The 25,684-nt window shown below is 43.0% G+C and overlaps 1 protein-coding gene across 1 annotated transcript in view; it reads left to right on the top strand.

Moving 5' to 3' along the window:
- The window catches only part of LOC145414995 (protein MON2 homolog), a 570,120-nt gene that overhangs the window by 449,269 nt on the left and 95,167 nt on the right, over positions 1-25,684 (top strand). The window contains exon 27 of the mRNA XM_080284414.1: positions 12,009-12,193. Within this exon, the coding sequence (XP_080140540.1) occupies positions 12,009-12,193 (185 nt within the window). The remainder of the gene's footprint in view (positions 1-12,008; positions 12,194-25,684) is intronic.

Raw genomic sequence — 25,684 nt, 5'->3', positions numbered from 1 at the left:
TATTAGGCAAGATTGACCCCGAAGGAGACAAGTGGGTAAAAGAAATTGAGGAAGTAAGGAGGATAGGACCTTACAAGAAAGGGGAAACAAGACCAATGAGAGTCAAGTTTACTTCAGAAAGTGTAATAAATGAGATACTTAAAGTGACCTGGAAATTAAGCAAAGAGGCGGGGATGGAAAATATTATAATAAGAAAAGATCTGAATGAAGAAGAAAGAGAAGTTTTAAAATCATTAAAGGAAGAAGTAAAGGAAAAAAATGATAAGAGGACAGAGGAAGAATGTAATACTTTTTTTGGAGAGTATTGGATATGAAAGTAAGGAAATGGTATTTAAGGAAATAGAAGTGAAGGAAACTAGGGGGGATGGTTGTGAAAGATCAGAAGTTGAGGAAGTGGTACGGACAGAGAGTAGGAGAGAAGAGGGTATTAATAATGTCAAAAATAATTTGAAGGTGATATATATACTAATGTTGATGGTTTCATATCGACAAGGATCGAAATTAATGATTTCTTCAGAGAACATGAACCTGATGTCATGTGCTTTGTAGAGACCAAATTAAGAGAAGATATTGATGTTCATTTGGGAGATGGTAAATACAAACTGTGGAGAAAAGATAGAAAAGAAAAAAAGGGAGGAGGAGTGATGATAGCAGTGAAGAACAACATAAAAGGGAGGAGGAGTGATGATAGCAGTGAAGAACAACATAAATGTAGATACTGTGGAAATGGGAGAAGGCAGGGCTGAAGTGATATATATGAAATTAGAAACTGGAGAGAATGTTAAGAGAGATATGGCAGTAGTGTATGTTCCCCCAAAGACGAGAGCATGGAAGGATGACGAATACCATGAGATGTTTTGCTAGCTACTTGCAAAAAATAATTGAGAAAAGCAATAATATAATTTTGGTGGGTGACTTTAATTGTAAAGAGGTGAACTGGGAGGAATGGTACTTGGGAGGCGGCGAGGATTCGTGGGGCACTATGTTATTAAATATAATAATGAATAATGTGATGACGCAATGGGTCAAAGAAGAGACACGGTTTCGAGGTGAGGACACACCAGCAAGGTTAGATTTACTGTTCACCAAAGAACCCGATGTAATAGAATCATTGGAATATCTCTGTCCTTTGGGAAAAAGTGTTCACGTGGTCATTGAGTTCCAGATGTTAATAGGAAACGTTGAGCCAAGAGACGAGCTTCATAGACAGGGAAGATACAACTTTGGGAAAGCAAATTTTACAGGATTGAGAAACTTTTTTGAAAATGCGGATTGGAAAAAATTCAGAGAAACAAGAGAGATACAGAGGAAGTGGGATATCTTTCTAGACCTCTATAATTTGGGAGTGGAAAAATTTGTACCAAGAGTAAGAGGGAAAGAAAACAGGAAAAAGGAGTGGTTTAATAGAAGGTGTATGATAGCAAAAAAAGAGAGAGATAAGGCGTGGAACAATTGGAGAAAGAGAGGTAACAACAGAACAAAGGAAGAATATAAAAGAACAAGAAATGAGTACACAAGAATACGTAGAGAAGAAGAAAGGAATTTTGAAAAAGGTATAATAGACAAATGCAAGGATGAGCCCAAACTGTTTTTTAGATTTGTTAATGGCAAACTGAAACAAAAGGAAGGAATCACCAAGCTGAAAGTAGAAGGAGAGGTCTTTAAGGATGCGGCAATGCAAGCAGAAATAATGAACAAACGTTTCCAGTCAGTTTTCACTAAAGAAAAGGAGCTTGTGGAAGGGGAGGGAGTGATTAGAAATGTTCCGGTGATGAAAGATATAAAAGTGGAGGTAATAATAATAATAATCTGGCCTTTTTTTCTCAAAAGCGCCAGTTCTTCCTTTTGGGAATTCACTAGCGCTCGACACACATACATTATTTTTACAATTACAAGAATTGTGACATTTCTTGTATATAATACAAGCTACATCATATATACATGAAAGTGGCAAAAATTAAACCCTATAATCATCCGTCATAGTACCTCTCTCCAGGTCGTAGCATTTTGAAAAAAGAAAGGCTTTCAGCTGTCTCTTAAAGGATTCAACAGTAGAGAGTTGTCTTATGGACAATGGCAATCTGTTATATAATCTAGGGGCTCTATATGCAAAAGAACGATCAGAGAAAGATGACTGGTGAATGGCTCCTGGCTCATCAAGACGCAAGGAATCACCTTCACTGCGTAACATCACACCCGGGCGTGTCGATGGGAGTTTTAACAATTCAGCAAGATACTTCGGTTCACCAAACTTAAGAACCTTGAATGCAATAAGACACAGTTTAAATTAAATTCTAGCCTTTACTGGTAACCAATGCAACTCAATCAGAAACGGGGTAGTTGAGGTTCTCGGGGGGAGACCAAAGATAAGCCGTGCCGCCCTGTTCAACACAGACTGAACTTTTGTTAGTATATTATTTGGAAGACCAACCCACAGTGAATTACAATAATCAACATGAGACAAGACCACTGCATGGACCAATGTTAAGAGGCACTGTCTATTCAGGAATCTTCTCACAGAGTACAGATTTCTGATATGCAAGTTACACCCTCTTACAACCTGATTAATGTGTTCTTTGTAATTTAACTTAGAATTAAAATAAACACCCAAATTTCGAACAGAACTGACTGGATGCAGCTGTGACACGCCAATGTTCAAAGCCAGGGCATTGTCAGTGTCATCACCCCTTCTGTTTCCTCTAATGATGATGATCTCAGTTTTACCATCGTTCAGCTTAAGTTTCCTCTTAGCCATCCAAATCTTAATATCAGACATTAGAGATTCAAACTTTATCTTAGTATCATTGATATCTGACATCTTAACATAGAGCTGGGTGTCATCAGCATAAAAATGATAGGACACATCATGAGCATCAAGTAGAGAATAAACTACTTATGTAGATAGTAAATAGAATTGGACCCAAAACTGATCCTTGAGGGGCTCCAAATAGAAGAGGAGCAGAATCAGAGCTAGCGTAATCAACAACCACTCTCCGAGATCTGTCCAATAGATACGACTTAAGGAGCAAAAGGGCACTATCATGAATGCCATAAAAATACAGATCATCCAACAATAGTTTATGATCTACTGTATCAAAAGATGCAGACAGATCCAAAAGAACTAGGAGAGAGGACATCCCACTACAAGTGTTTGCCACCAAGTCGCTCTGAATCCTTGTTAGTGCAGTTTCAGTCGAATGGTATTTTCTGTATGCTGATTGAACAACAGGAACAACTTTGTTGTGTTCCAGTAGTGGTAAGAGTTGGTCGAGTATGGCCTGCTCAATAATCTTGGGTAAAAAAGACAGGTTAGAGACAGGATGATAATTTGTCATGCTCTCGACATCAAGGCCAGGTTTCTTCATTAGGGGCCTAAGCAAAGCACGTTTCTCAGACTGCACAAAATTACTTTCTAAGAAGCATCTATTTATTATGTTGCAGATAAAGTCTGCAGCATGCTCATACACATCAGGCAGTTGTGACATGTTACATGGATCGAGTGAGCAAAATGTTTTATTAAGTTCTCTGATGTAACATTTGACTTTGTTTACATCCAGTGGATGAAATGTTGAAAGCAAATGATCCCCGGTGCACCGTGGCTGGAAGTCAACTGAGTACGCTTCACTAGGAGGACTGCTATCTAAATCACTTCTTATGCGAGATATCTTTCTTGTAAAAAATGAAGCAAAATCAGAAGCCAATTGGGCATCAGATAAAGAAGTTGGTTTAACAATTACATTCCTCCGACCAACCAAATTGTTCACAACTGCAGACAATTTTTTTTGATCACCACCACATGAATCAACTTTATTTTGATAATGCCTGGCCTTTTGGGCTTTTACAGTGTGAACGACTGCTCTTCTCGCAAAAACATAACGCAAACGAGTTACTTCAGTCCGCTGCAAGCGCCACTCACGCTCTGCCCTTCTACGTTGTCTACGCAAAGAATTAATGGATGGACCATACCACGGAGAATTATCGCGTACAGTGATTGTTTTTACTACCTCAGGACAATAATGGTCAAAAATTGACCTGAGCTCGTTGTTGTAAATATCAACCAATTCACCAGAAGAAAGACTTGAAGAATCGATGGAGTTTAAATGTTGATCAATTTCAAAACACATCAACTGGCGGTCAACATTGTTGTAATTTCTGAACCTGATGACCTTTTTATATGAAGGGGATTTCGGGACACCAAAACTAAGAGTGATCAGAGCATGATCAGAGATGAGGGGGTCAAATGAGTCAACCTCCACATCTGATACGCGCCCGCAACCAACATGGGACAAGATCAAGTCAAGGAAATGTCCTGAGACATGAGTTGGATTACTCACATGATTGAAAAAATTGTTCTGGGTGATCAACTCAAGGAATTCTGAAGAAAATGGTTTTGACTCTGGACTGTCAACCCAATAATTGAAATCACCGCAAACAAGAAGTCCTCCAGGTTTAAGAGAAAACCCTTCAAGAAACTGCCCAAACTCCTCCATAAAACCTCGATCTCTGCCCGGACGACCTGGTCGATAATCAATTGCAATTCTAATGGTATTCTGATGGAAATTTATTAATACTTCCATAAATTCAAATGATGATGGGGTCAGGTCTGAGTCAATGAGAGAAACGTTTGCAAGTGCTGCCGAATAGATGAATGCTACGCCTCCTCCCGTATAGTCAGCAGCAGGCCTGGGAATACTAATAATAGAATGTGTCTTAGGCAAAGCATTTACGAATAATATCGATATCAGACTCATACAACCAGGTTTCAGTCAAGCACAATATGTCAAGCTCGTGCTGATTTAGGGTTTCATTAATATAGTCTGTCTTATTACGGATGGAACGAATATTTAAAAGACCCATCCTTAACTGGTTCAAGAGGGATGTACTCAGTTTTTTGAATGGTCAAAATTGTTGTTCTCAATCAATCTATTCCTATGAGAAATCATAATTGGACATTCTCTACTTGAAGCAAAATGGGCAACCACCTGTGACTTTGAATTAGCATCTTGTTGTCTTAAAGAGGAGCAGTTGATGCATTTGGGAGAATTTCTGTTACTACAGTCCTTAGATTTATGGGCTCCAGCACAAAAGACACATTTAGGTTCATCACTTTTCCTAGAACATCTCTCAAATGTATGACCAAAGCCTTGACAGTGATGACACTGTGTAACCCAGAATCTATCGAAAGCGCGGCATCTTGTAAGATCCACATAGATGTAATTGCCCTGTTCTACAATGGAGGATCTCACCTCTGGCGACATCTTCAAGACAGCAGTTTTGGTGTCATTCCTTGTCCTTGTGAAGAGAAGGTTGAGGGTACAACCTCGATCAACGAGCATCTTAATTTTATTGTTTTTTCTCAGAATATTTGAGATGATGTCAGAGTCGTCCAAGGAAGAGGAAAGGCCTGTCACAGTCATTTTAGGCAACATTTTCTTTGGCTCTGATATGCAAAAAGTGCCCTCAGAGCCAAAATGATCACTCAGCACCCCAGTTGCTTCTCTCTTGGCCTCAGCTGACGGAAACTTCATTACCAGCCCACCAGCCTTGGTCTTAAGGCAGCCGTCAACCGGTACCAAGTTAAGTACACCTCTGATGTCTTCTGGTCCCATCTGATTTGTCAGGGCACTAGCGCCACTCTCTGGTTTCACAATCAGTACATGCTGACTATGAATGGCTTTTTTCTGGCCATGAGCACTGATCTCAATCACGCCCCCAGGCAGATCCTTCCCTCCCCCCACGAGAGACCCACAAACAGCATCCGCAAATGACTTGGCCTGATCTTGTGTGACCGCCACAGGTGATGAGACCTTGGTCTCTAGTGCCTCCAGTCTATTTGATACATCTCTGATTGCTTGAAAGATTGGCCCAATAACTTTATCTTCATACTCCTTCTTGGTACTACTTCCTCCACCAGCCAAGACCTCGTCTGCTGGTGCAACACACTGGCTACACAGCTACCGAAAGCCCAGCTGGTGGCTCTTCATGAATGGATAGTCGCCTGCATCCAAATTTTCACAAGCTATATGAATCCACTCGCTGCAGTAGGCGCACTTCAGTGCTTGTGCACTTTTTGCTACAGACCTACTGCAGCGAGGGCACTGGTGTTACTCATGATAAAGGAGAACAAAAAAAACAAAATGACAACAACAGCAAAACGTATATACAATACTACCCGGGAAAAACCCGGGTAGCGCCGCCCCCGTTTGTGTCACCCTAATTTAGGAGGAAAAAAGAAAACCGAAGGAAAAAAAAGCACAAAAAACAGAAATGGAAAAAAAAAAAAAAAAACAGGGTGTCTGCGAGGTCACCACGAGCAGGTGGGGTACGACTTGACTACCCTTCTAGGAAAGGTAACCCAAACCGAGGTGCCGCAGAAGTGCTGAGATGGTATTGAAACTTTTCCCAATTCGAGCTTTACATCAGCAACAAATACGTCACTTAGGCAAGACCTCATTGGTTACGATACTGCCACTGCGTATAAATTACTGAAAACTCAAGATGTAAGGAAAGCCCCAGAACCTGATGGAATTTCTAATTGGGTACTGAAGGAATGCAGAGAACAACTGGCAGATAAAATTCACAGCTTAATTGTATGCTCACTGGAAGAGGGGAAAGTGCCAAAAGAATGGAAGAGGGCAAATGTGGTACCAATTTACAAGGGAGGAAACAGGGAAGAACCCCTGAATTATAGACCAATGTCTCTAACCAGCATGGTCGCAAAATTGTGTGAGAGAATCCTGAAAGACAGATGGATAAAATATCTGGAAGAGATGAATATTTTGGCTGAATGTCAGTTTGGATTCAGAAGTGGAAGGTCATGTGTTTCTAACTTGTTGAGCTTTTACTCAAGAGCGATTGATGTGGTACAGGAGAGAGATGGTTGGGTGGATTGTGTGTACTTAGACTTAGAGAAGGCCTTTGACAAGGTACCTCATAAGAGACTAATGTGGAAACTAGAGCATATAGGAGGACTAAAGGGGAAACTTCTGGAATGGATGAGAGACTTTTTGAGAGACAGACAAATGAGGACAGTAATAAAGGAAAAGATGTCTGGATGGAGGGAAGTAACAAGTGGAGTCCCTCAAGGCTCAGTGTTGGCGCCAGTAATGTTCCTGATTTATGTAAATGATATGGTAGATGGAGTGAACAGTTATGCAAGTCTGTTTGCTGATGATGTAAAGATCTTGAGAAAGATAGAGGTTGAGGAGGATTGTAAAATACTGCAGGAGGATTTGGATAGGATACACAATTGGAGCTGGACGTGGGAAATGAAATTTAATGTAAAGAAATGTAAAATATTGGAAATGGGTAAAAGTACCAGGAGACCATCACTGAAATATTTTTTGGGTAATGAATTAATCACAAAAAGGAGAGAAAAGAAAGATTTGGGAGTGCTGGTCCAAGATAGTTTGTCACCAGAAAAGCACATTAACAAGATAGTTGGAGAGACTTATAAACTCTTGACTAACATAAGAGTAGCATTTCATTATATGGATGAGGAAATGATGAAAAAATTGATAGTGGCCATGATCCGCCCCAGGTTAGAATATGCAGCGGTAGTGTGGTCCCCACACAAAAAGAAAGATTTAAACAAGATTGAGAGAATACAAAGAACAGCAACCAAAATGGTCCCCAGTCTGACAGACCTGTCATACAGAGAGAGACTGGAAAAACTGGATTTGCCTTCGTTAGAGGAAAGGAGAAAGAGGGGAGACATGATTGCGGTTTTCAGGACCATGATGGGAGTAGATAAAATTGACAAAGAAGATCTGTTTGTATGGGATAAGAGAGCAACAAGAAGACATGGAATGAAATTGAAAAAGTCAAGCTGCTTGAAGGATATCAAGAAATATAGCTTTCCTTACAGAAGTATAGACTTATGGAATAGCCTGGACAAAGGGATCGTCCAGTCTAAAAACTTAAACGAGTTTAAAGCTAAATTCGACTTATTGAGAAACAGCGACGGAAACCCATGAGCATAGTACATTCCGTGTATATCACAATTAGGTATATTAGGTAAATACTTAAATATTTGGAACGACTTAGACAAAGAGGTGGTGCATGAGAAAAACATTCATGTGTGTAAAGGTAGACTTGATAAATGTGGATATGGAGATAGGACAACACGAGCATTGCTCAATTCCTGTATACTACAAATTGGTAAATACAGCCTGACTTCAACTATGCATCACTCGTCGTCTGCTGCTGTCCCTCCTTACCCTGGTACCCCACCTCCCGCCGCTCCCCACCCTAAATTTGTTGTCCCTCCTCGCTCTGTTGTCCTTCCTCTTCCTCTTCCTTTTCCTCTGACTCCCGTGCTACTGGTGATGAAGATAACACCCTTAAGTTTTCTGTCTTCTTCATAAAGAACTGCTTTATCTTGGTGTGAGTGGTGTTCTCCCCCCTGGGGGTAGGGGGGTTTTTCAAGAATACTCCCCCAGTATCCCTGCTTGTCATAAAAGGCAGTTAAAGGGTTGGCAGAGGGTTAGTGCCCCTCCCCGGAAAACAACTAACTAAAAAAACAAACAAGAAGCCTCGGACAAGGACTGACCAAACAATGACAACCCAGGACTGGATAAAAGACTTGGTAATGGGTACATGGAATGTAAGAGGAGTGAATGATGAGGTGAGAGAGAGATTGTCCAGGTGCTTGAGGGTGCGAAAGTGGATGTATGTGGAATAACTGAAACAAAATGGAGAGAAGAAAGTGTGAGAGAATGGGAGTATGGATGGGGTATATGTGCAGGAGTAGGTGAGAATGAGAGGGCAAAGGAAGGAGTATGTATACTTGTGAGTAAAAGATGGAAGAAGAGCATAAGACAGTATGGATCAGTTGGGTCAAGGATTGTGTGGGTAAAGTTGAAAGTTGGAATACAAATGTGGGCGATTGTGTGTGTGTGTATGCACCAATGCAAGATCGTGCTAGAAGAGTGAGAGAAGAGTTCTGGACAAATGTAGGAGTGTGCATCGAAAAGTTTGGAAGGAATGAGAGAGAGTTTTTGATCGGTGATATGAATGGTAAAGTTGGGAATGTGAAGGTGAATGGAATAGTTGGTGAGTGGGGTGTGCCTGCTGAGATAGATGAGAATGGGAGTGCGTTAGTGGACATTTGTGCTGGGAGGGGGTTGGTGATAGCCAATACCTTCTTCAGGCATAAAATGATCCACAGGTATACATGGCGAGTGATGAGAAGGGTGGGTGGTGAACTGAATGAAAGGAAGGCAATGATCGATTATGTGTGTGTGGATGAAAGGTTGCGAAGATGTGTAATGGATGCAAGAGCTTATAGGATTGCTGGGGGAGTGGACTTTCTGACCACTACTTGGTGGTGGCCAGAATTAGGATACAAGTAAGATGGAGGACTAGAAGAAGGGAAAGACGAGAGGAAGGAGTAGTTGCAAGGAGAGTGGAAAGGTTACAAGAGGATGAGAAAAAAGCAGAGTATAAGAGAGAAGTGGAGGAACGATTGGGCAAATATGAATTGGAGCAGATGGGAGACGTGGAAGGTGTGTGTAGGATATTTACAGAAGAAATATGTGCAGCATGTGATGTGGTGTGTGGAAGGAAGAGAAGACGGAGGGGGGTGCAAGGAACAGCATGGTGGACTGAAGAGGTGAGACAGGCAGTGGCACAAAAGAAGAAAGCATACAATGAATGGATGAGAAATAGGGGCGTGGAAGAAGTTGAGAGGCGGAAGAGAGAGTTATATGTAGAAAGGAAGAGAGAGGTGAAAAGATTTGTAAGAGAGAGTAAGAAGAGAGTGGATGAGGAATTTGGAAGGAATTTGAGTGTAAAGTGGAGGGACTGTAAGAAAATATTCTGGAAAGAGGTGAAAAGAGTAAGACAGGGTGGAAATGAAGTTAGCAGGGGAGTGAAAGATAAAAATGGTAGATTACTATTGGAGAAGGGAGAAAAAGTGAGCAGATGGAGAGAACACTTTAAGGAATTGTTGAACATAGAGGATGGAAGTAATGCAAGTATAAGTGGCTGGGGAATGGCTGGGAGGAGGAGGGAGGTGAGAAGACAGGAAGAAATCAGTAGGATAGAAGTTGTGGAAGCAATGAAGAAAGTTAAATCGGGGAAAGCCCCAGGAATTGATGGAGTGTGTGGTGAAATGCTGAAGCATGGGGGAGAGATAGTAGTAGAATGGATGTGGAAGATGTGCAGATTGGCCTGGGAGGAAGGTAGAGTCCCGGAGGATTGGAAGTCAGGTATAATTATGCCCTTGTACGAAGGAAAAGGGAAAAAAGAAGTGTGTGGTAATCATAGGGGCATTTGTCTTCTTAGTATAATAGGAAAAGTGTATAGTAGGATACTTATTGACAGAGCTAGAGAAAGAACAGAGGAATTAGTTGGAGAAGAACAGGGAGGCTTTAGGAAGGGAAGAGGTTGTGTAGATCAGATATTCATTCTTAGATCTTTTGTGGAAAAGTTTTTAGAGAAGGGAAAGAAGTTTTATGCGGCTGTCATGGATTTGGAGAAAGCATATGACAGGGTGGATAGACAAGAATTGTGGAAAGTATTAAGAATATATGGAGTAGATGGGAAGTTGTTGAATGCTGTGAAGAGTATGTACGATGGTGCGAAGGCCGCAGTGCATGTGGATGGTGAACTAAGTGAATTTTTCTCTTTGAAAGTTGGGTTGAAACAGGGATGTGTCATGTCTCCATGATTGTTCAATCTGTACATGGATGGGGTAATAAAAGAGGTACAAGGTAGGGTAGTGGATGTTGGAGTGGCCCTGGTGAGAGAGGGTAGTGTTTGGAAACTCCCTGTACTGTTGTTTGCATATGATACTGTGTTGTTGAGTGAAGACGAAGGGGAGCTGCAAGGCTTGGTGGATGAGTGTGGGAGAGTGTGTAAGAAACGGAATCTAAAGGTGAATGTAGGGAAGAGTAAAGTGATAGTCTTTGAGAGAGGTGAAGCCAGTGAATGTACAGGGAGGTTGGATGGCGAGGAATTGGAAAATGTGAGTACGTTTAAGTACTTGGGTAATGTGATGAGTAACGATGGATGTTTGGAGGGTGAAGTTCTTGAAAGGGTACAGGAGGGAAGAAAGGTTGCTGGTTCTTTGAAAGCAGTGATAAGAAACAGGGAAGTGAGCATGGAAATGAAAAAATTACTACAGGACAGTATTGTGATACCAACTGTAACGTATGGAAGTGAAGCTTGGACATTGTTGGAAGGACACAAGTCAAGAGTGAGAGCAGTGGAAACGAGTTATTTAAGAGGAGCCTGTGGAGTCACATGGAGAGACAGGCTGACGAATGAGGATATAAAGGAGCGTTGTGGTGTGGATGTGGATGTGATAGGAAGCGTTATGAGGAACACACTGAGGTGGTTTGGCCATGTGGAGAGGATGGAGGGTGAAAGACTGACGAAGAGAGTGTATGTGAGTGAGGTGGAGGGGGGAAGAGGGAGGGGGAGGCCGAGGATGAGATGGAGGGATGGGATGGAGAGGTATATGAGAGAGGGGGGTGTGAGTTGGGAGCAGGGCAGTGAAATGGCGGGGGATAGGGCGACTTGGAGGCGATTTGTTTGTGGCCACCCCAAACGGGATTGAGGCTTCTGGCAATAGATATATATATATATATATATATATATATATATATATATATATATATATACTGTATATATATATATATATGGTTTATACTTATTATCCTACATGTTTTCATCATCACTGTCCAAAGCATAGTGCCACGAATTGTGTGGACATTATCTTTAGACTGATTGTACAGTGTGGGTCTTGCATTCTTGGGGTGCATTTTCTTATTTTTGCCAATATTGCATATTTATTTATGGAATGCAATAATTTGTGGTGTATACTACATAAGGATGCACACATATTTCTCAGTAAGACAGACACTCGAATTGAACAAATCGAACGGACCTTGAATTTGGCTCTCGCTTATCTTGTTTTTGTTTTTTCTTTGAGGGAACAGTTTGTGGACTCCTTGCATTAAAAGAAGAAAATAATAATAATATGTATTGTTACTTTCTTTCAGGCAACTATCACACCACTTCGTCTGAAGTACCGGTGTCCAGCACAGACCACGTGGAAGCTGGCCATTACAACACTCTTGGCAGTGCTGCAGGAGGGGCTACAGTTAGCCAGACAGCACCCCACTCACTTCAAGGATATGTGGGCAGTCCTTGCCACTGCACTGGATAGTTTTCTTTTTTCTAACAGGTCTGAAACTGTCATCACACTTAAAATTTGGGAAGAACATACAGTAGTTATTGTACATACATTTATCATTAGATCTCAGGTATAGTAATTTGGGAGTTCCCTATAGATACTATGTATTTATCCCAGGCTACTACTTTTATTTCTAAAAGAATTTCATTTGTTTAGTGTACAATACAGTATTACTTATGAAAACAATGAACACGTTGAATTTTATTTATTGTTTTGTGCAGGTTCTGTTGGCACAAAACGTGTTGTACACAGTACTATCAGTCTCTATCCTAACTCATTTTGCACGGCAACTAAAACATTTTGCAGGGCAGAATACCTAACTAACATTCATTTCTTCCTGACTGACACTTATAATATTCGGGGAGTGACTTTGAGGGCTTTGAGGCCTGTCCTCAGCACTCGAGGGTGTTGAGGCGAGTTAAAATTCTACTTATTGGTGGGTTATACTTCCAGGCCCAGATGGAAATCCACCAATTGTTTTGAAAAAGTGTTCTCCTGAACTTGCCTCTGTTCTAGCTAAATTATTCAGACAATGCATACATACTTCTTTATTCCTAATTTCATGGAAAGAAGCCAATATCCACCCACTTCCGAAGAAAGGTAGTTCGTCTGACCCCCCCTGATTACAGACTAATAGCTGTCACATCTTCTCTTGGTAAGGTATTTGAAACTTTATTTAATAAGCACATTGGTAAACATCTTGAATCCAACAACTTAATTAGTGATTGACAATATGGTTTTTGCCTTGAAAGATCCACCATTGACATACTCAATCTCCTAACTTATACCATCCATCAATCAATTGATCTACATGGAGAAACTCGTGCTGTAGCTCTTGATATTTCTAAAACTTTCAACAGAGTATGCACCATTCCCTGCTGTCCAAACTCCCTTGCTATGGACTAACATCTTTTGTTCCTTTGATTTCTTCATATCTTAGTGACAGGAAAATAAGAGTAAAAGTAGATGATGTACCGGTATATTCCAATTTCCACTCAGTTAATGCAGGCGTGCTGCAGGGATCAGTTCTGGCGCCAACCCTATTCCTGGTTCATATTAATAATCTCTTATCTGTCACCCACAATCCCATCCACTCATACGCAGATGACTCAACACTACATAGTTCATTCACACTCAGACACCCATTTACAAAGTCTAATATCTCTACCTCTCAACTCAGTACAGCCATCTCCATAAATCAAGACCTATCTACAATCAGTATACAACCTTGTCGCTTTTAATGCTAATAAAACTAAGTATATACAATTTACTAATAGACAGATATTGCCAGATTCGTACATTACCTTCAGTGCTACTAGTATTCCCATCTCCAAAAGTATTGAAATTCTTGGTGTCTCACTTAACAGTGCCCTCAGCTGGACCTCTCATGTCAGATCACTTGCTAACACCGCCTCAATGAAACTTGGATTATTGTACAGAGTCCGTAACTTCTTCGCTGATGAGCAGTTAGCTATAATTTATAAGAGTCATGTGTGCTCTCAGCTTAAATATTGCTCACCCTTGTGGAATGGATGTGGAGAGTTTGCATTAAAACAACTAGACAAAATTCAGAACAAAGCTGTTAGAATTATTAACAACCCTGCCATTACAAATAAACTACCTCCCCTGCAAGTAAGAAGGAATGTTGCCTCCCTTGCATTATTTTACAGATACTGTATTTGGTAAATGCTCAGACGAAGTTGCGTCCATGGTGCCACCTCTCCATGCCTTCCCTCGTGCTACACGGTCATCTGGTAGCGCTCATGACTGGAATGTCATTTAGCCATATTGCAGAACTTTTGCCTATCAGAATTCTTTCATTCCCTGAACTGCATCTCTCTGGAACTCGCTTCCCCAGAGTTGTTTCCCTCCAAATTTCAACCCACAGCTGTTCAAGTCTAACTGTTATAGATATTTTATGAACAGAGGACACCAGTAATCTGGTGTATGGGTTATTTTTTTTTTATTCATTTGTTTTTCCTTCCTCCATTCTGTTATTTAAAAAAAAAAAAAAAGTTATTGGCTACTTAGTACCGTTACAGTGATCCCTTGTTTGTTGCACTCTTCGTTATAGCAGTTTTTGCTATCACTGCAAGATGAAAGTCTGGACTCCTGCTGTTATTGTACATTTTTTGGCTAAAAAACATTATTGCACACCTGAGCTGGTTTGTGCTGACAATGATATTTCAGTATTTATGGTTTCAGATGGCTTTGAGGGATTCAGAACTGAGGCCCTACTTGAGGAGTTAGTCCCAGGTGGTGGAAATCAGTAATTTTCCACCCCCTAGCTTCAAAATCCCTTACCTCAATCCCATCTCAGGTCTCTGTGGTATGCATTTCATCCTTATTGTGCCCATTTTATCACTTTTTGTTAACCTAACCATGCCTTTGTGTTTCTGATGCTTAACATATCAGTGTGTATATATTTAGTGGGTTTAAATTGTTGTAAAAGGGAAAATTTGGATTTACGAGTTGGATGTCTGGTACCAATTTGGATATATCCCGTAGGTTCTGCTCTTTCAATATCGTGCATTCTCATTAACACGCACAAAGCTCAGTACATACCAGTTATGCGCGATATCCAGCTGATCACTGTATACTCTTATTCAGTCAGTATTAATGGTCACTGTGTTTTTATCTGTGTGTTTGAGAAGGGGTGGGTGGGTGCAGTTTTCAGAAAGACCAAAAGTGGGACATTGGGAAAATGTTTTGATTTTCTTGGACACGTTAGCCCCAACCCCCCAAAAAAGTGTTTTTTAAGGAAAGATTTGCATAATTCAGTTTGTGTAGTAATTTCTCATGATACTGTACATTGACTGCACAGAGTGAGGGTCGACTGTAATTCATTAGTAGAGCTTAGAACAACATTATTGGAGGTAAAGACGTATCCTCTAGAGTTAACTTTGTCTTGTTTCTTATTTGCTGTTACGTAACCACTTCTGTGGAGAGGCTGTAGTAAAATTTGAACAGGTAGTACTCCCAGGATGAATAGAGAATGTTGATAAGGAGATTGGGGTTTCTGTTTCACAACATGTTGGGACCCAAATCCTTGCCATCATCCTGGAAACACCTAGTGTGCCATCCTAGATATTTTCCTCCAACAGTCTACACCTGGTAGTAGGTGGTGGTGTCCATCATCCACTCACATGGTGCTGAGTCTGCCCTTGTTTTATTATATCATTATATTGTTTATAAAAGCTCCAGTATGTTTGAGTGCTTGGCCCTTAGTCACCTAATGGCAGCTCTCCAAGCTGCTTGATCTTGGGCAGCCTTCCCATTCAGTCCCCTATCCCATTTCCTATTTCTGCCATCCTTCCTGTCATTTTTTAATACCTTTCTGTCCACTTCGGGTGGTTCTACACTGAGTGAAGAAGCTATTGGTTTCCTGTAACTCAGGAAACTATTTTCAGTGCTGGGTGGTAACGACATAACGAGATGATGTGGGATCTACTATAGTGCCCCTCTTAACTGGGTGTAGAGACTCAAATGTGCCATCTTTCCAGGAACCAAACCTCCACACTCTTCCCCACACCTCACAGTGATTGGGCACTGTCCAGTACAAGGGAACATCAGATGATTGCATGAGACGGCGCTTGCATACTGCACAAGACACAGTCTGAATATTTGTTTTTGCTTTTGCATTCCCTCCACTTGGTGTGTAGACTTTCTGAAAGGTGCCTCCAAAAGAAGGATGTAGAGTGAAAAATAAAAGGGGTGGGGTTACAAGGGCCAGAAACCAATCTTCCACTCATAATGAGTCCGGTGGCACCACACTGACCAGACTCTGTTGGAGGGATTTATGTTCATCTTCCTCCCTATATTGTACTGAGGGAAGATGCATGCAAATCATTGTGGTAAGACCAGCATTTATAAACAAAACTGGTGCCTGCATAGATTCCCTACACACGCATAATCAAAATGTCAAGCACTAGCTCACACAAGTGCACAAGATATCAGTGGCTTTGGAAGAAGGTACTGTATGTTTTAGATGGAGGCTGTGCACCCTCTTTTTAGCTCTTAGAATTTAGACTGCATCTTGTTGTCGTCATTTGCAGTGTGTTTATGGTGATGAAAGTAAATTTAAATCTTTCTTGAAAGATGCCTCCAACTCTATTTACTATGAGGGAAATAATATTTATTTACAGTGTACGGTATATCTATACAGTAATCTCTTTAATATCCGGACGACCAGTACCTGGACACGCAAATGTCCGGACATTTTGGGCCCGGGCCTTCGGAACGTCAATAGGGCCAATAAATGTAAAAAAGCAAAAGAAAATCCAAATTTTTTTTCAACCATAATTTGAACTTGGTGCACAGTGTTGACCAGCTGTGTTTTTGTGCGGCCCTTTCACCCCTTGCTTCCTTCCCTCCCCAGTTACCGCCTAACTACCATCATGACTAGATGCTCATCGCAGTGGATGCCGCACGTGCTTGTTTTTGTGAATAAACAGTGAATAAACTACAATACCTCGCCACTAGACAACATAGGAATTTTCAGTGTTGTGCATTGTTAAGAAATATGCATGTCCGGTAGGGAGTTATCTACCTGTTTATCTATCTGTTGCCAGACGCTTTAATCCCATACGGAGTGGCCACAAACAAATTGCCTCCACGTCGCCCTGTCCCCCACCATTTCACTGCCCTGCTCCCAACTCACACCCCCCTCTCTCATATACCTCTCCACCCCATCCCTCCATCTCATCCTCGGCCTCCCCCTCCCTCTTCTCCCCTCCACCTCACTCACATACACTCTCTTCGTCAGTCTTTCACCCTCCATCCTCTCCACATGGCCAAACCACCTCAGTGTGTTCCTCCTAACACTTCCTATCACATCCACATCCACACCACAATGCTCCTTTATATCCTCATTTGTCAGCCTGTCTCTCCAAGTGACACCACAGGCTCCTCATAAATAACTTATTTCCACTGCTCTCGCTCTTGACTTGTGTCCTTCCAACAACGTCCAAGCTTCACTTCCATACGTTAGAGTTGGTATCACAATAGTGTCATGCAGTAACCCTTTCGCTTCCATGCCCACTTCCCTGTTTCTTATCACTGCATTCATGGAACCAGCAACCTTTCTTCCTTGTTGTACCCTTTCAAGCACTTCACCCTCCAAACTTCCATCCTTACTCATCACACTCCTCAAGTACTTAAACATACTCACATTTTCCACTTCCTCACCATTCAGCCTCACTGTACATTCACTGACTTCACCTCTCTCAAAGACCATCACTTTACTCTCCCTACATTCACCTTTAGATTCCGTTTCTTACACACTCTTCCAAACTCATCCACCAAGCCTTGCAGCTCCCCTTTTGTCTTCACTTAACAACACAGTATCATCTGCAAACAACAGCACAGGGAGTTTCCAAACACTATTCTCTCTCACTAGGGCCACTCCAACATCCACTGCCTTACCTTCTATCTCTTTTAATACCCCTTCCATGTACAGATTGAACAACCATGGAGACATGACACATCCCTGTTTCAACCCAATCTTCAAAGAGAAAAATTCACTTAGTTCACCATCCACAAGCACTGCAGCCTTAGCACCATCATACATACTCTTCACAGCATTCAACAACTTCCCATCTACTCCATATATTCTTAATACTTTCCACAATCCTTGTCTATCCACCCTGTCATATGCTTTCTCCAAATTCATGAAGCCTGCTTACAACGTCTTTCCCCTTTCTAAAAACTTTTCCACTAAAGATCTAAATCCACACAGCCTCTTCCCTTCCTAAAGCCTCCCTGTTCTTCTCCAACTAATTCCTCTGTTATTTTCCTAACTCTGTCAATAAGTATCCTACCATACACTTTTTCTATTACACTAAGAAGACAATGCCCCTTTGATTACCACACACTTCTTTCTCCCCATTTCCTTTGAACAAGGGAATAATTATACCTGACTTCCAATCCTCCGGGACTCTACATTCCTCCCAGGCCAATCTGCACATCTTCCACATCCATTCTGCTGCTGTCTCTCCCCCATGCTTCAGCATTTCACCACACACTCCATCAATTCCTGGGGCTTTCCCCAATTTGACTTTCTTCATTGCATCCGCAACTTCTATCCTACTGATTTCTTCCTGTCTTCTCACCTCCCTCCTTCTCCCAGTCATTCCCCAGCCACTTATACTCACATTATTTCCATTCTCTATGTTCAACAATTCTTTAAAGTGTTCTCTCCATCTGCTCACTTTTTCTCCCTTCTCCACTAGTAATCTACCATTTTTATCTTTCACTCCCCTACTACACTGCCACCCTGTCTTACTTTCTTCACCTCTTTCCATAACATTTTCTTACATTCCCTCCACTTTACACTCAAATTCCTTCCAAATTCCTCATCCACTCTCTTTTTACTCTCTCTAACTAATCTTTTCACCTCTCTCTTCCTTTCTACATATAACTCTTTCTTCCGCCTCTCAACTTCTTCCATGCCCCTATTTCTCATCCATTCATTGTATGCTTTCTTCTTTTGTGCCACAGCCTGTCTCACCTCTTCATACCACCATGCTGTTCCTTGCACCCCCTTCCATCTTCTTTTCACCCCACACACCAAATCACATGCTGCACATATTTCTTCTGTGAACATCTGGCACACACCTTCCACGTCCCCCATCTGCTCCAGTTCATATTTACCCAATCGTTCCTCCACTTCTCTCTTATACTCTGCCTTTTTCTCATCCTCTTGTAACCTTTCCACTCTATAGGAAAGTTATGTAGGTGGTATTCTGCATTAGTTTGGGTTAGGGAGCATAAGTACCAGTCCAGGAGGCAGGGTCCCAGTATCCAGTTGATCCCACTTCCAGACATGGCTTTGGCTGTATTACATCGGAATATTGGAGAGATTTCTGTGTATATATATTATATATATATATATATATATATATATATATATATATATATATATTTATATATACTGTATGTATGTATATCTATCTATCTATCTGTCTATCTTTTCCCAGACGCCATAAGCCCGTACGGGGTGGCCATTTGACTCTGAGTTATTTGTTTTACAGGGAGGGACACTAACCCTCCACCAACCCACTTGACACGTAGGGAGCACGTGAGGTTTGGCTATATATATATATATATATATATATATATATATATATATATACAGTGCAGTATACTGTATAATCATCATCATCAGCCATTACAAGTCCACAAAGGCCTCCCCTAACCTTCTCCTTGAATTCCTTGACTGAGCCAATCTTTGCCACTTTTTCCCTGCAAATTTCTCTGTCTCATCCCCCCACCTCCTGTCTGGCCTTTTTCTACTACACTTACAGTCTCTTGGTGTCCAGTCAGTCAACCTCTTGCTCCATTGATTATCCCTTATTCTTGCTACATGGCCTGCCCACCTCCATTTCTGTTCTTTTATAACTTCTATAATATCTTTGACTTAAGTCTGCTCTCTCACGCAAGTTGATCTTTTCCTGTCTCTTAATGATATTCCCAACATTGACCTTTCCATTGCTTTCTGAGAACGAATTAATTTATTTTCCATCGATTTGGTCAGTTTCCAAGTCTCACAACCATATGTCATAGCTGGAATTATACAGTAATCCCTCCACAGTCCGATGTATATAGCCAAAGGCATGTCTGGAAAGTGGTCCCGTCCAAATAGTGGGCCCCAGCCTCCTGGACTTGTACTTATGGACCCTAACTCAGAAAAACACCTATACAACTCCCTCTGGACATACATAACACTTATTTAACCCCTAAAGCGCGGCCATCGACAGCCGATCCCCCCCCCTGTGGCGGGGTTGTATCGCGGTCTGAGTACCTGTAGGAAAATATTTGCCAAAAATCAGAGATTAACCTTAGAACATTATAATTTTTATGGCAGATAGTACTTACATTCAGCTTTCTCCTGAGACAGGTGTTGAGCCTTCGTGGACTATCCAAGGACTTGTGGAGACTTGCAAATTTGGGTAACAAAATCTTCATTTTCACACCTCCAGCAACCCGGTTTCCCCTCTACCACAGCCTCAGTCTGTCACAGTACACTTTATACTACAATGTACAGGTAGTTTGGAATCCGTATTTGTACAATACGCACTGAAAATAAGGCTACAATCAACGGAGCGTACAGCCGACATGCAGCGCGGCGGCGGTCTTCCCGTCACTGAACAAACATTTCCCTTTTCACAGCTAAAAACATGTATACTACATTACTTTCCATCATAGTACTTCCCAAAGGCTCGCAAGTCACTATTATGGCCATAAAAATCACTGTCACTGCCAGTATTGTGAAGCGGGAATGAGAAAGACCACCGCGGCGCGATTTTATTCTGCCTTACGCCAGTCACTTTATTCTCGCTCCTGTCGGCCGCTCGCACTTCATTTCTATCGCTCACTTTCACTCTCGCTGTCAGTTTAGTGCCTAATTCATCAGTGTCACTGTCATTACTTATAAAAATAATATTTTCTACACACCAAACTGTCACTGTCATAACATAGAATAGAAAAATATGCTTTCAACTTCTTACACTGGAGTGACTGTCACTCTCAATACTTATATTATTACTATGTACAATAATTCACACTGAAATCACTGTCACTGTCAGTGCTTTTACAACTACATACACTAATTTACACTCAACTGACTGTCACTGTCAGTATGTACAAGAAAACTAAACACTAGTATCACTGTCACTCTCAGTATTATTTACATATTTTCACCCTTATTTTCAATATCTACTCAGGCTGTGGTAGTCAGAGAAACACGGGTAAGCGTACAGGGGAATCTGACACTCTTTGCACTGCAAGGAGGTACGTCTAAAAGTTCGTTCTTGCCGGTTTGTGTGGCTGCAAACATAGCACCTCCTCAGTGCTTTCCCCCTCTTGGCAGTGCTAGGCAGTGGCTCCATGCAGTGTCGCTGAAGGTAGTCCTGACATTGTAAGTGGTCTGGAGGTGTCTGTGAGTGGCGCCTGGCACCTGATGGCAGTACCTGCCCAAAATGCTGAAGCAGCTGGTAGACTCAAGTCTTTGAAAATCGCCTGAGAGAGTAGTTAGCTGGCTTCCTGTTCTTGATCTTGTACAGGATGAAGGCATTCAGCATGCACATATCCAGCAAGTGCAAGAACACCTTCCTGTACCAGCGCCGGTTCCTCCTCAGGCAGTCAATTTCTCCGATCATCACATCGGACTTGTCCACCATCCGCATATTGACGTTGTAGTCAAATACAGCATCAGGCTTCATCACAGGATCGCCAGTCCTTCTGTCGACCTTCCCTGTGGCTTGCATTTCCCCCTTGTGGACTGTGGTGAGCATATTGACGATCCTCTTGTCGTGCCACCGTATCGCCAGCATCTTGTCTGATTTCTTCAGATGCACATCTCCCCGCTTTGATCTTTCAGCCTCGGGGAAGGCAGGGTGGTGTGCCCTATTGCTCCTGACAGCGCCACAGGATCCAACGCTGTGCTCTGAAAGGTACTTGGTGAGTTTGGGTGCTGTATAATAATTGTCCGTTTACAGGACATGATTCCCGCCGAAGTACTTTTCCAGAAGCACTTTCACCACAGAGCCAGAGAATCCAAGGGGGTCGGTCTTGTCCAAGTCCACATTGCTGACGGTGTAGATAATGAAGTCTAGGATGAACCCCGTCTTGCAGTCGCACAGCACGAAAAACTTTATTCCAAAGCGATGGCGTTTGCTTGGAATATACTGCACGAACCGAAGACGGTCCCTGAACAAAACCAAGGACTCGTCGATCACTACTTTCTTGAAGGGCCGAAGGAACGTCATAAACTTGTCCTTGATCATGTTCAGGATTTCCCTCACTTTCCATAGGGGGTCAGTCTGGGAAGGCTCATCGTTGTTGGCAAAGTGAAGGTACGTCATGAGTTGCCTGGAACGATCCTGAGTCATGTACTTGTCGAAGATGTACTCCTTGAGCTTGTGCTTCCAGTTATGTGGCATCAGAAGCATCAAGCCGATGAATACAAATAGTTCCCAGATCGTCACAGGAACCCATGCTGCCATCCGCGACATGGATGGCGTTGCACCTTCACCTTGACGAACTGCAGCACATTGTCCTTCGTACCTGTTGGTCTCGGTAAAAATCTGCTGCATGACTTCGTCATCCAGGAAGGCCAACAGGTAGTCCAAGCATTCACCACCCTCGGGGACAGGGAAGTCAGCCTGGATCCCACACCCAGTGGAATCAAAGGGCAGATCCTCTGGCACAAAATCAGAGCCCTCAGACCACACGAAGGCGTCCAGAGTGCCCTGCCTAGGCTGGGAGTGGGTGGGTGCGGCGGGGGGTGAGGCAGGCCGTGTGGCAGTGGGTGAGCTAGGTCGGGCCTGTGCGGTTGTGGTGGTGGTGGGGAGAGTGGGAGAAGGTTCAAGGTCACTCGCAGTAGGCTGGGTGGTGAGTTGCCTAGTGCGATAAACCTTACCACTAATTTTAGCACTAGGAGACACTTTCCAACTCATGCCAGCATGAACACGTGGCCTACGGAAACCTCTACGAAAACCAGACTGCCTACTTCCCTTCCGAGGTGGTGAAGGAGACTCCGAAGACTCAGGAGAAAGCACAGCAGATGAAGATGACGAGAGAATGGGGCTGGGGGTGCGAGGCGGTACGGCGGCGGCGTGACCTGAGGTTGGGGACAATGGCCGGACTGAGGAGAACAATGGCTGGGAACCGGGGTCACCACTTCGCTTCCTCTTGGCCCCCTTGCTATACGCCACTCCCTTCTGCACTGGAGCCTTGCCTGATGAGGTGCTAGGCACAGCAATTGTCTCTTCCTGCACCTCAGACTCAGCACTTAATAAAGTGTCTGATTCAGCAAGGCTCGACAACACCACAACGTCACTACCATAGTTCATAGAGGCTTTCAGTAATTCTAGGCCTATAGCAGACTCACTCAGGCCCTTTCCACTCCCTAGTAAGGGTTTTGAAGGGGTAGAGGTCACAAAGCCCTTTTTCGGAGGGCTTGAAGGCACTGACTCGGAAGAGCTAGAATTCGATATAATGTCACCTTGAAAGCCTGCGGTAAACTGACGCTAAACAGGGGCAAACCGCGTGAAAAAAAGCTAGTGTGACAACTGGGGAAACAAGCGTTTCCAATTAGCATAAACTGCTTGCGAGAGGAAAGCGCAGATTGACATTTCTGAGCAGTCCACGCACTGCCATATTTCACGGCGAGGGTGGCCGGGCCGCGGTGCGTGGGTGGGTAAAAAAAAAGATACTTGGCAACAATGGAGGTCAGTGGTACAAAGGTCAAGTATACTAATAGTAGCTAAAGGGTGGTGGTACTGATAGACAATACCAGCTTGAACCTGCTTGCCCGCGTTTATTCAAAATTAACTCGAATCGCAAACGCGACGATCTGCCGTTATGTCCTTTTTGGCGAGCGTCGCAAATGCGACGCCCCACGTTTTAGGGGTTAAGTCCAAATCACACCAGTAAGGGACATAAAAGACTGAAATAAATGCAAAAGAACCAGAGAATGAGGTTGTAGAGGTGAGTTTATACAATATTAAACATTCTGGGTACTTACAACAAGTCCCTGGCTCCTGGACTTGTAGTTATGGACCCTAACCTATCGTAACTCAGAAAAATACCTCCTTACTGCACGTGCATAGCACCTAAGACCTTATTCATACCAATAAGGGACATAAAAGAGTGAAATGAGGTTTTAGAGGTAAGTATGGAAAATACAGTACAGTATGAAACATTCTGGGTACTTACAACAAGCCCCTGGCCATCTCGATGAATAACCCACCTCCTCTCAGACTGTGACAGTAAAAAGGAGTACCTGAAGCACCTGCAGTACACTGTACATTAAGTCCTTGCACTGAATTTAGTCACTTGCACTCAGAATTCCATTCTCTTAACACTGGGCACTCTAGTCTTCCTTGTGCTCCATTGTACCTTAATGAAATAAGTGTTGCACTCTGCACTTAAAGTTTTTGCACTCATAAATCCATTTTCTAAACATAACACACTCTAGTTAATTTGCACTCCATTGAAAGTCAATAAAATCAGTGTTGCACTCTGCACTTTAGTCTTTACACACAGAATTTTAGTTTCTTAACACTATGCACTGTCCTTTTTCACAGCACAACACTATAAATTCCCGTGTGGTCTAGTGGAGAAGTTCTTGCCGTTTAACCACTGTCAGACTCTGAGAATAGCTGATGCAGGTGGCCTAAGGGTGCTTCGCTGGGTCGTGGTGATGGAGTACCCACTGCAGATGACTTTGAAGAGAGGCGCAAACTTACATCATGCGGTGACTCCACCGTGCCTGATGTGCTGGGGTGTGGCTCGGAGGATGAGGGCCTGTCCCCATCTCCCTGTCACAGTCGGGTGTTCCAGGTAGTCGAGAACAAACTCTACGTGTTCCCGGAGTGTGCTCAGCTTGGGGATGGCTGGAGTAGTGTCACACTGAGAGGAGTCCGCATCATCGTCGCCGTCCTCGTCGGAATCTTCAAGCTGGGTACTGACACCTGCAACTGAAGATGCAATCTCAATATCAGACATGGTCTGATACCCCGGATCACCCTCGTAGTCATCCAACCACTCACTCACTTCGTCCACATCAACATTGTCGCCATGCGCACGTAGACGTGCGTGGAAGTCATCCACATCAAAACCTTGGAAATCGTGCTCCACATCCGTTCCGAGAAGCAGACGAGACCAACCATTTTCTAGAGTCTTGACAGGGACTTCCTTCCATGCACTGGCCCATTTGTAGATGGCAGACTTGATGTTGTAGCGGCGAAGGTTTTCCAAAGTCCGCTGGCCTCGCGTGTCCCGCCCCTCCCTGCGCTCGTCCTCGTCCTCGTCAACAACCATCACCTCGTCCAGAAACTTCCGTCGGTACAGCCCCTTCTTTGCCACGATCACTCCTTGGTCCACTGGTTGGATGAGAGCAGTCGTATTATGTGGCAGAAACATGCACCTAATTCGCTCATTCTCAGCCACCAAGTCCTTGTCGCATGGATGGGCAGGTGCATTGTCGAATAGAAGGAGGGCCCTTACCTGGTCGCGTGGGATTCCCAGTTTCTCCGTCTGGTAACAGATGACCTCCTTGACGAAATGGCGGTGGAACCAGTCTTTTAAGATCTGGGCAGTGAACCATGCCTTCAAAGGATGGTACCAAACGACAGGAAGGACATCCATCACCCCATGAAGACACCGAGGCTGCTTTGCAGGCCGAACAATAACAGGCTTAAGCTGGTGCATGCCGTTAGCATTGGCACAACACAAAGCAGATATCCATTGCTTGGAGGGCTTGTGGCCAGGTACACTTTTCTCCGTTTCCTCAGCTAGAGTGTTCGTTGGCAAAGAGTGATAGAATAAACCAGTTTCGTCAGTGTTGTAGACTTGACTGAGAGCGAGGCCCTCTCTGTCGAGCCTTGAAGTCTGGGGTGTCATGAAGCCTTGCGAACTTCTCAGCAGCAGCCTTCAGCTCCGTGCCACGCACCAGCAGACCAGCAGCACGTTGCTGAC

Source organism: Coenobita brevimanus, chromosome 101, assembly GCF_032717465.1.
Source record: "Coenobita brevimanus isolate Jiangsu-jjx chromosome 101, ASM3271746v2, whole genome shotgun sequence".
Lineage (NCBI taxonomy): Eukaryota > Metazoa > Arthropoda > Malacostraca > Decapoda > Coenobitidae > Coenobita > Coenobita brevimanus.
The sequence above is the reverse complement of the archived record's forward strand: the minus strand, read 5'-3'. Positions and strand labels throughout refer to the sequence as shown.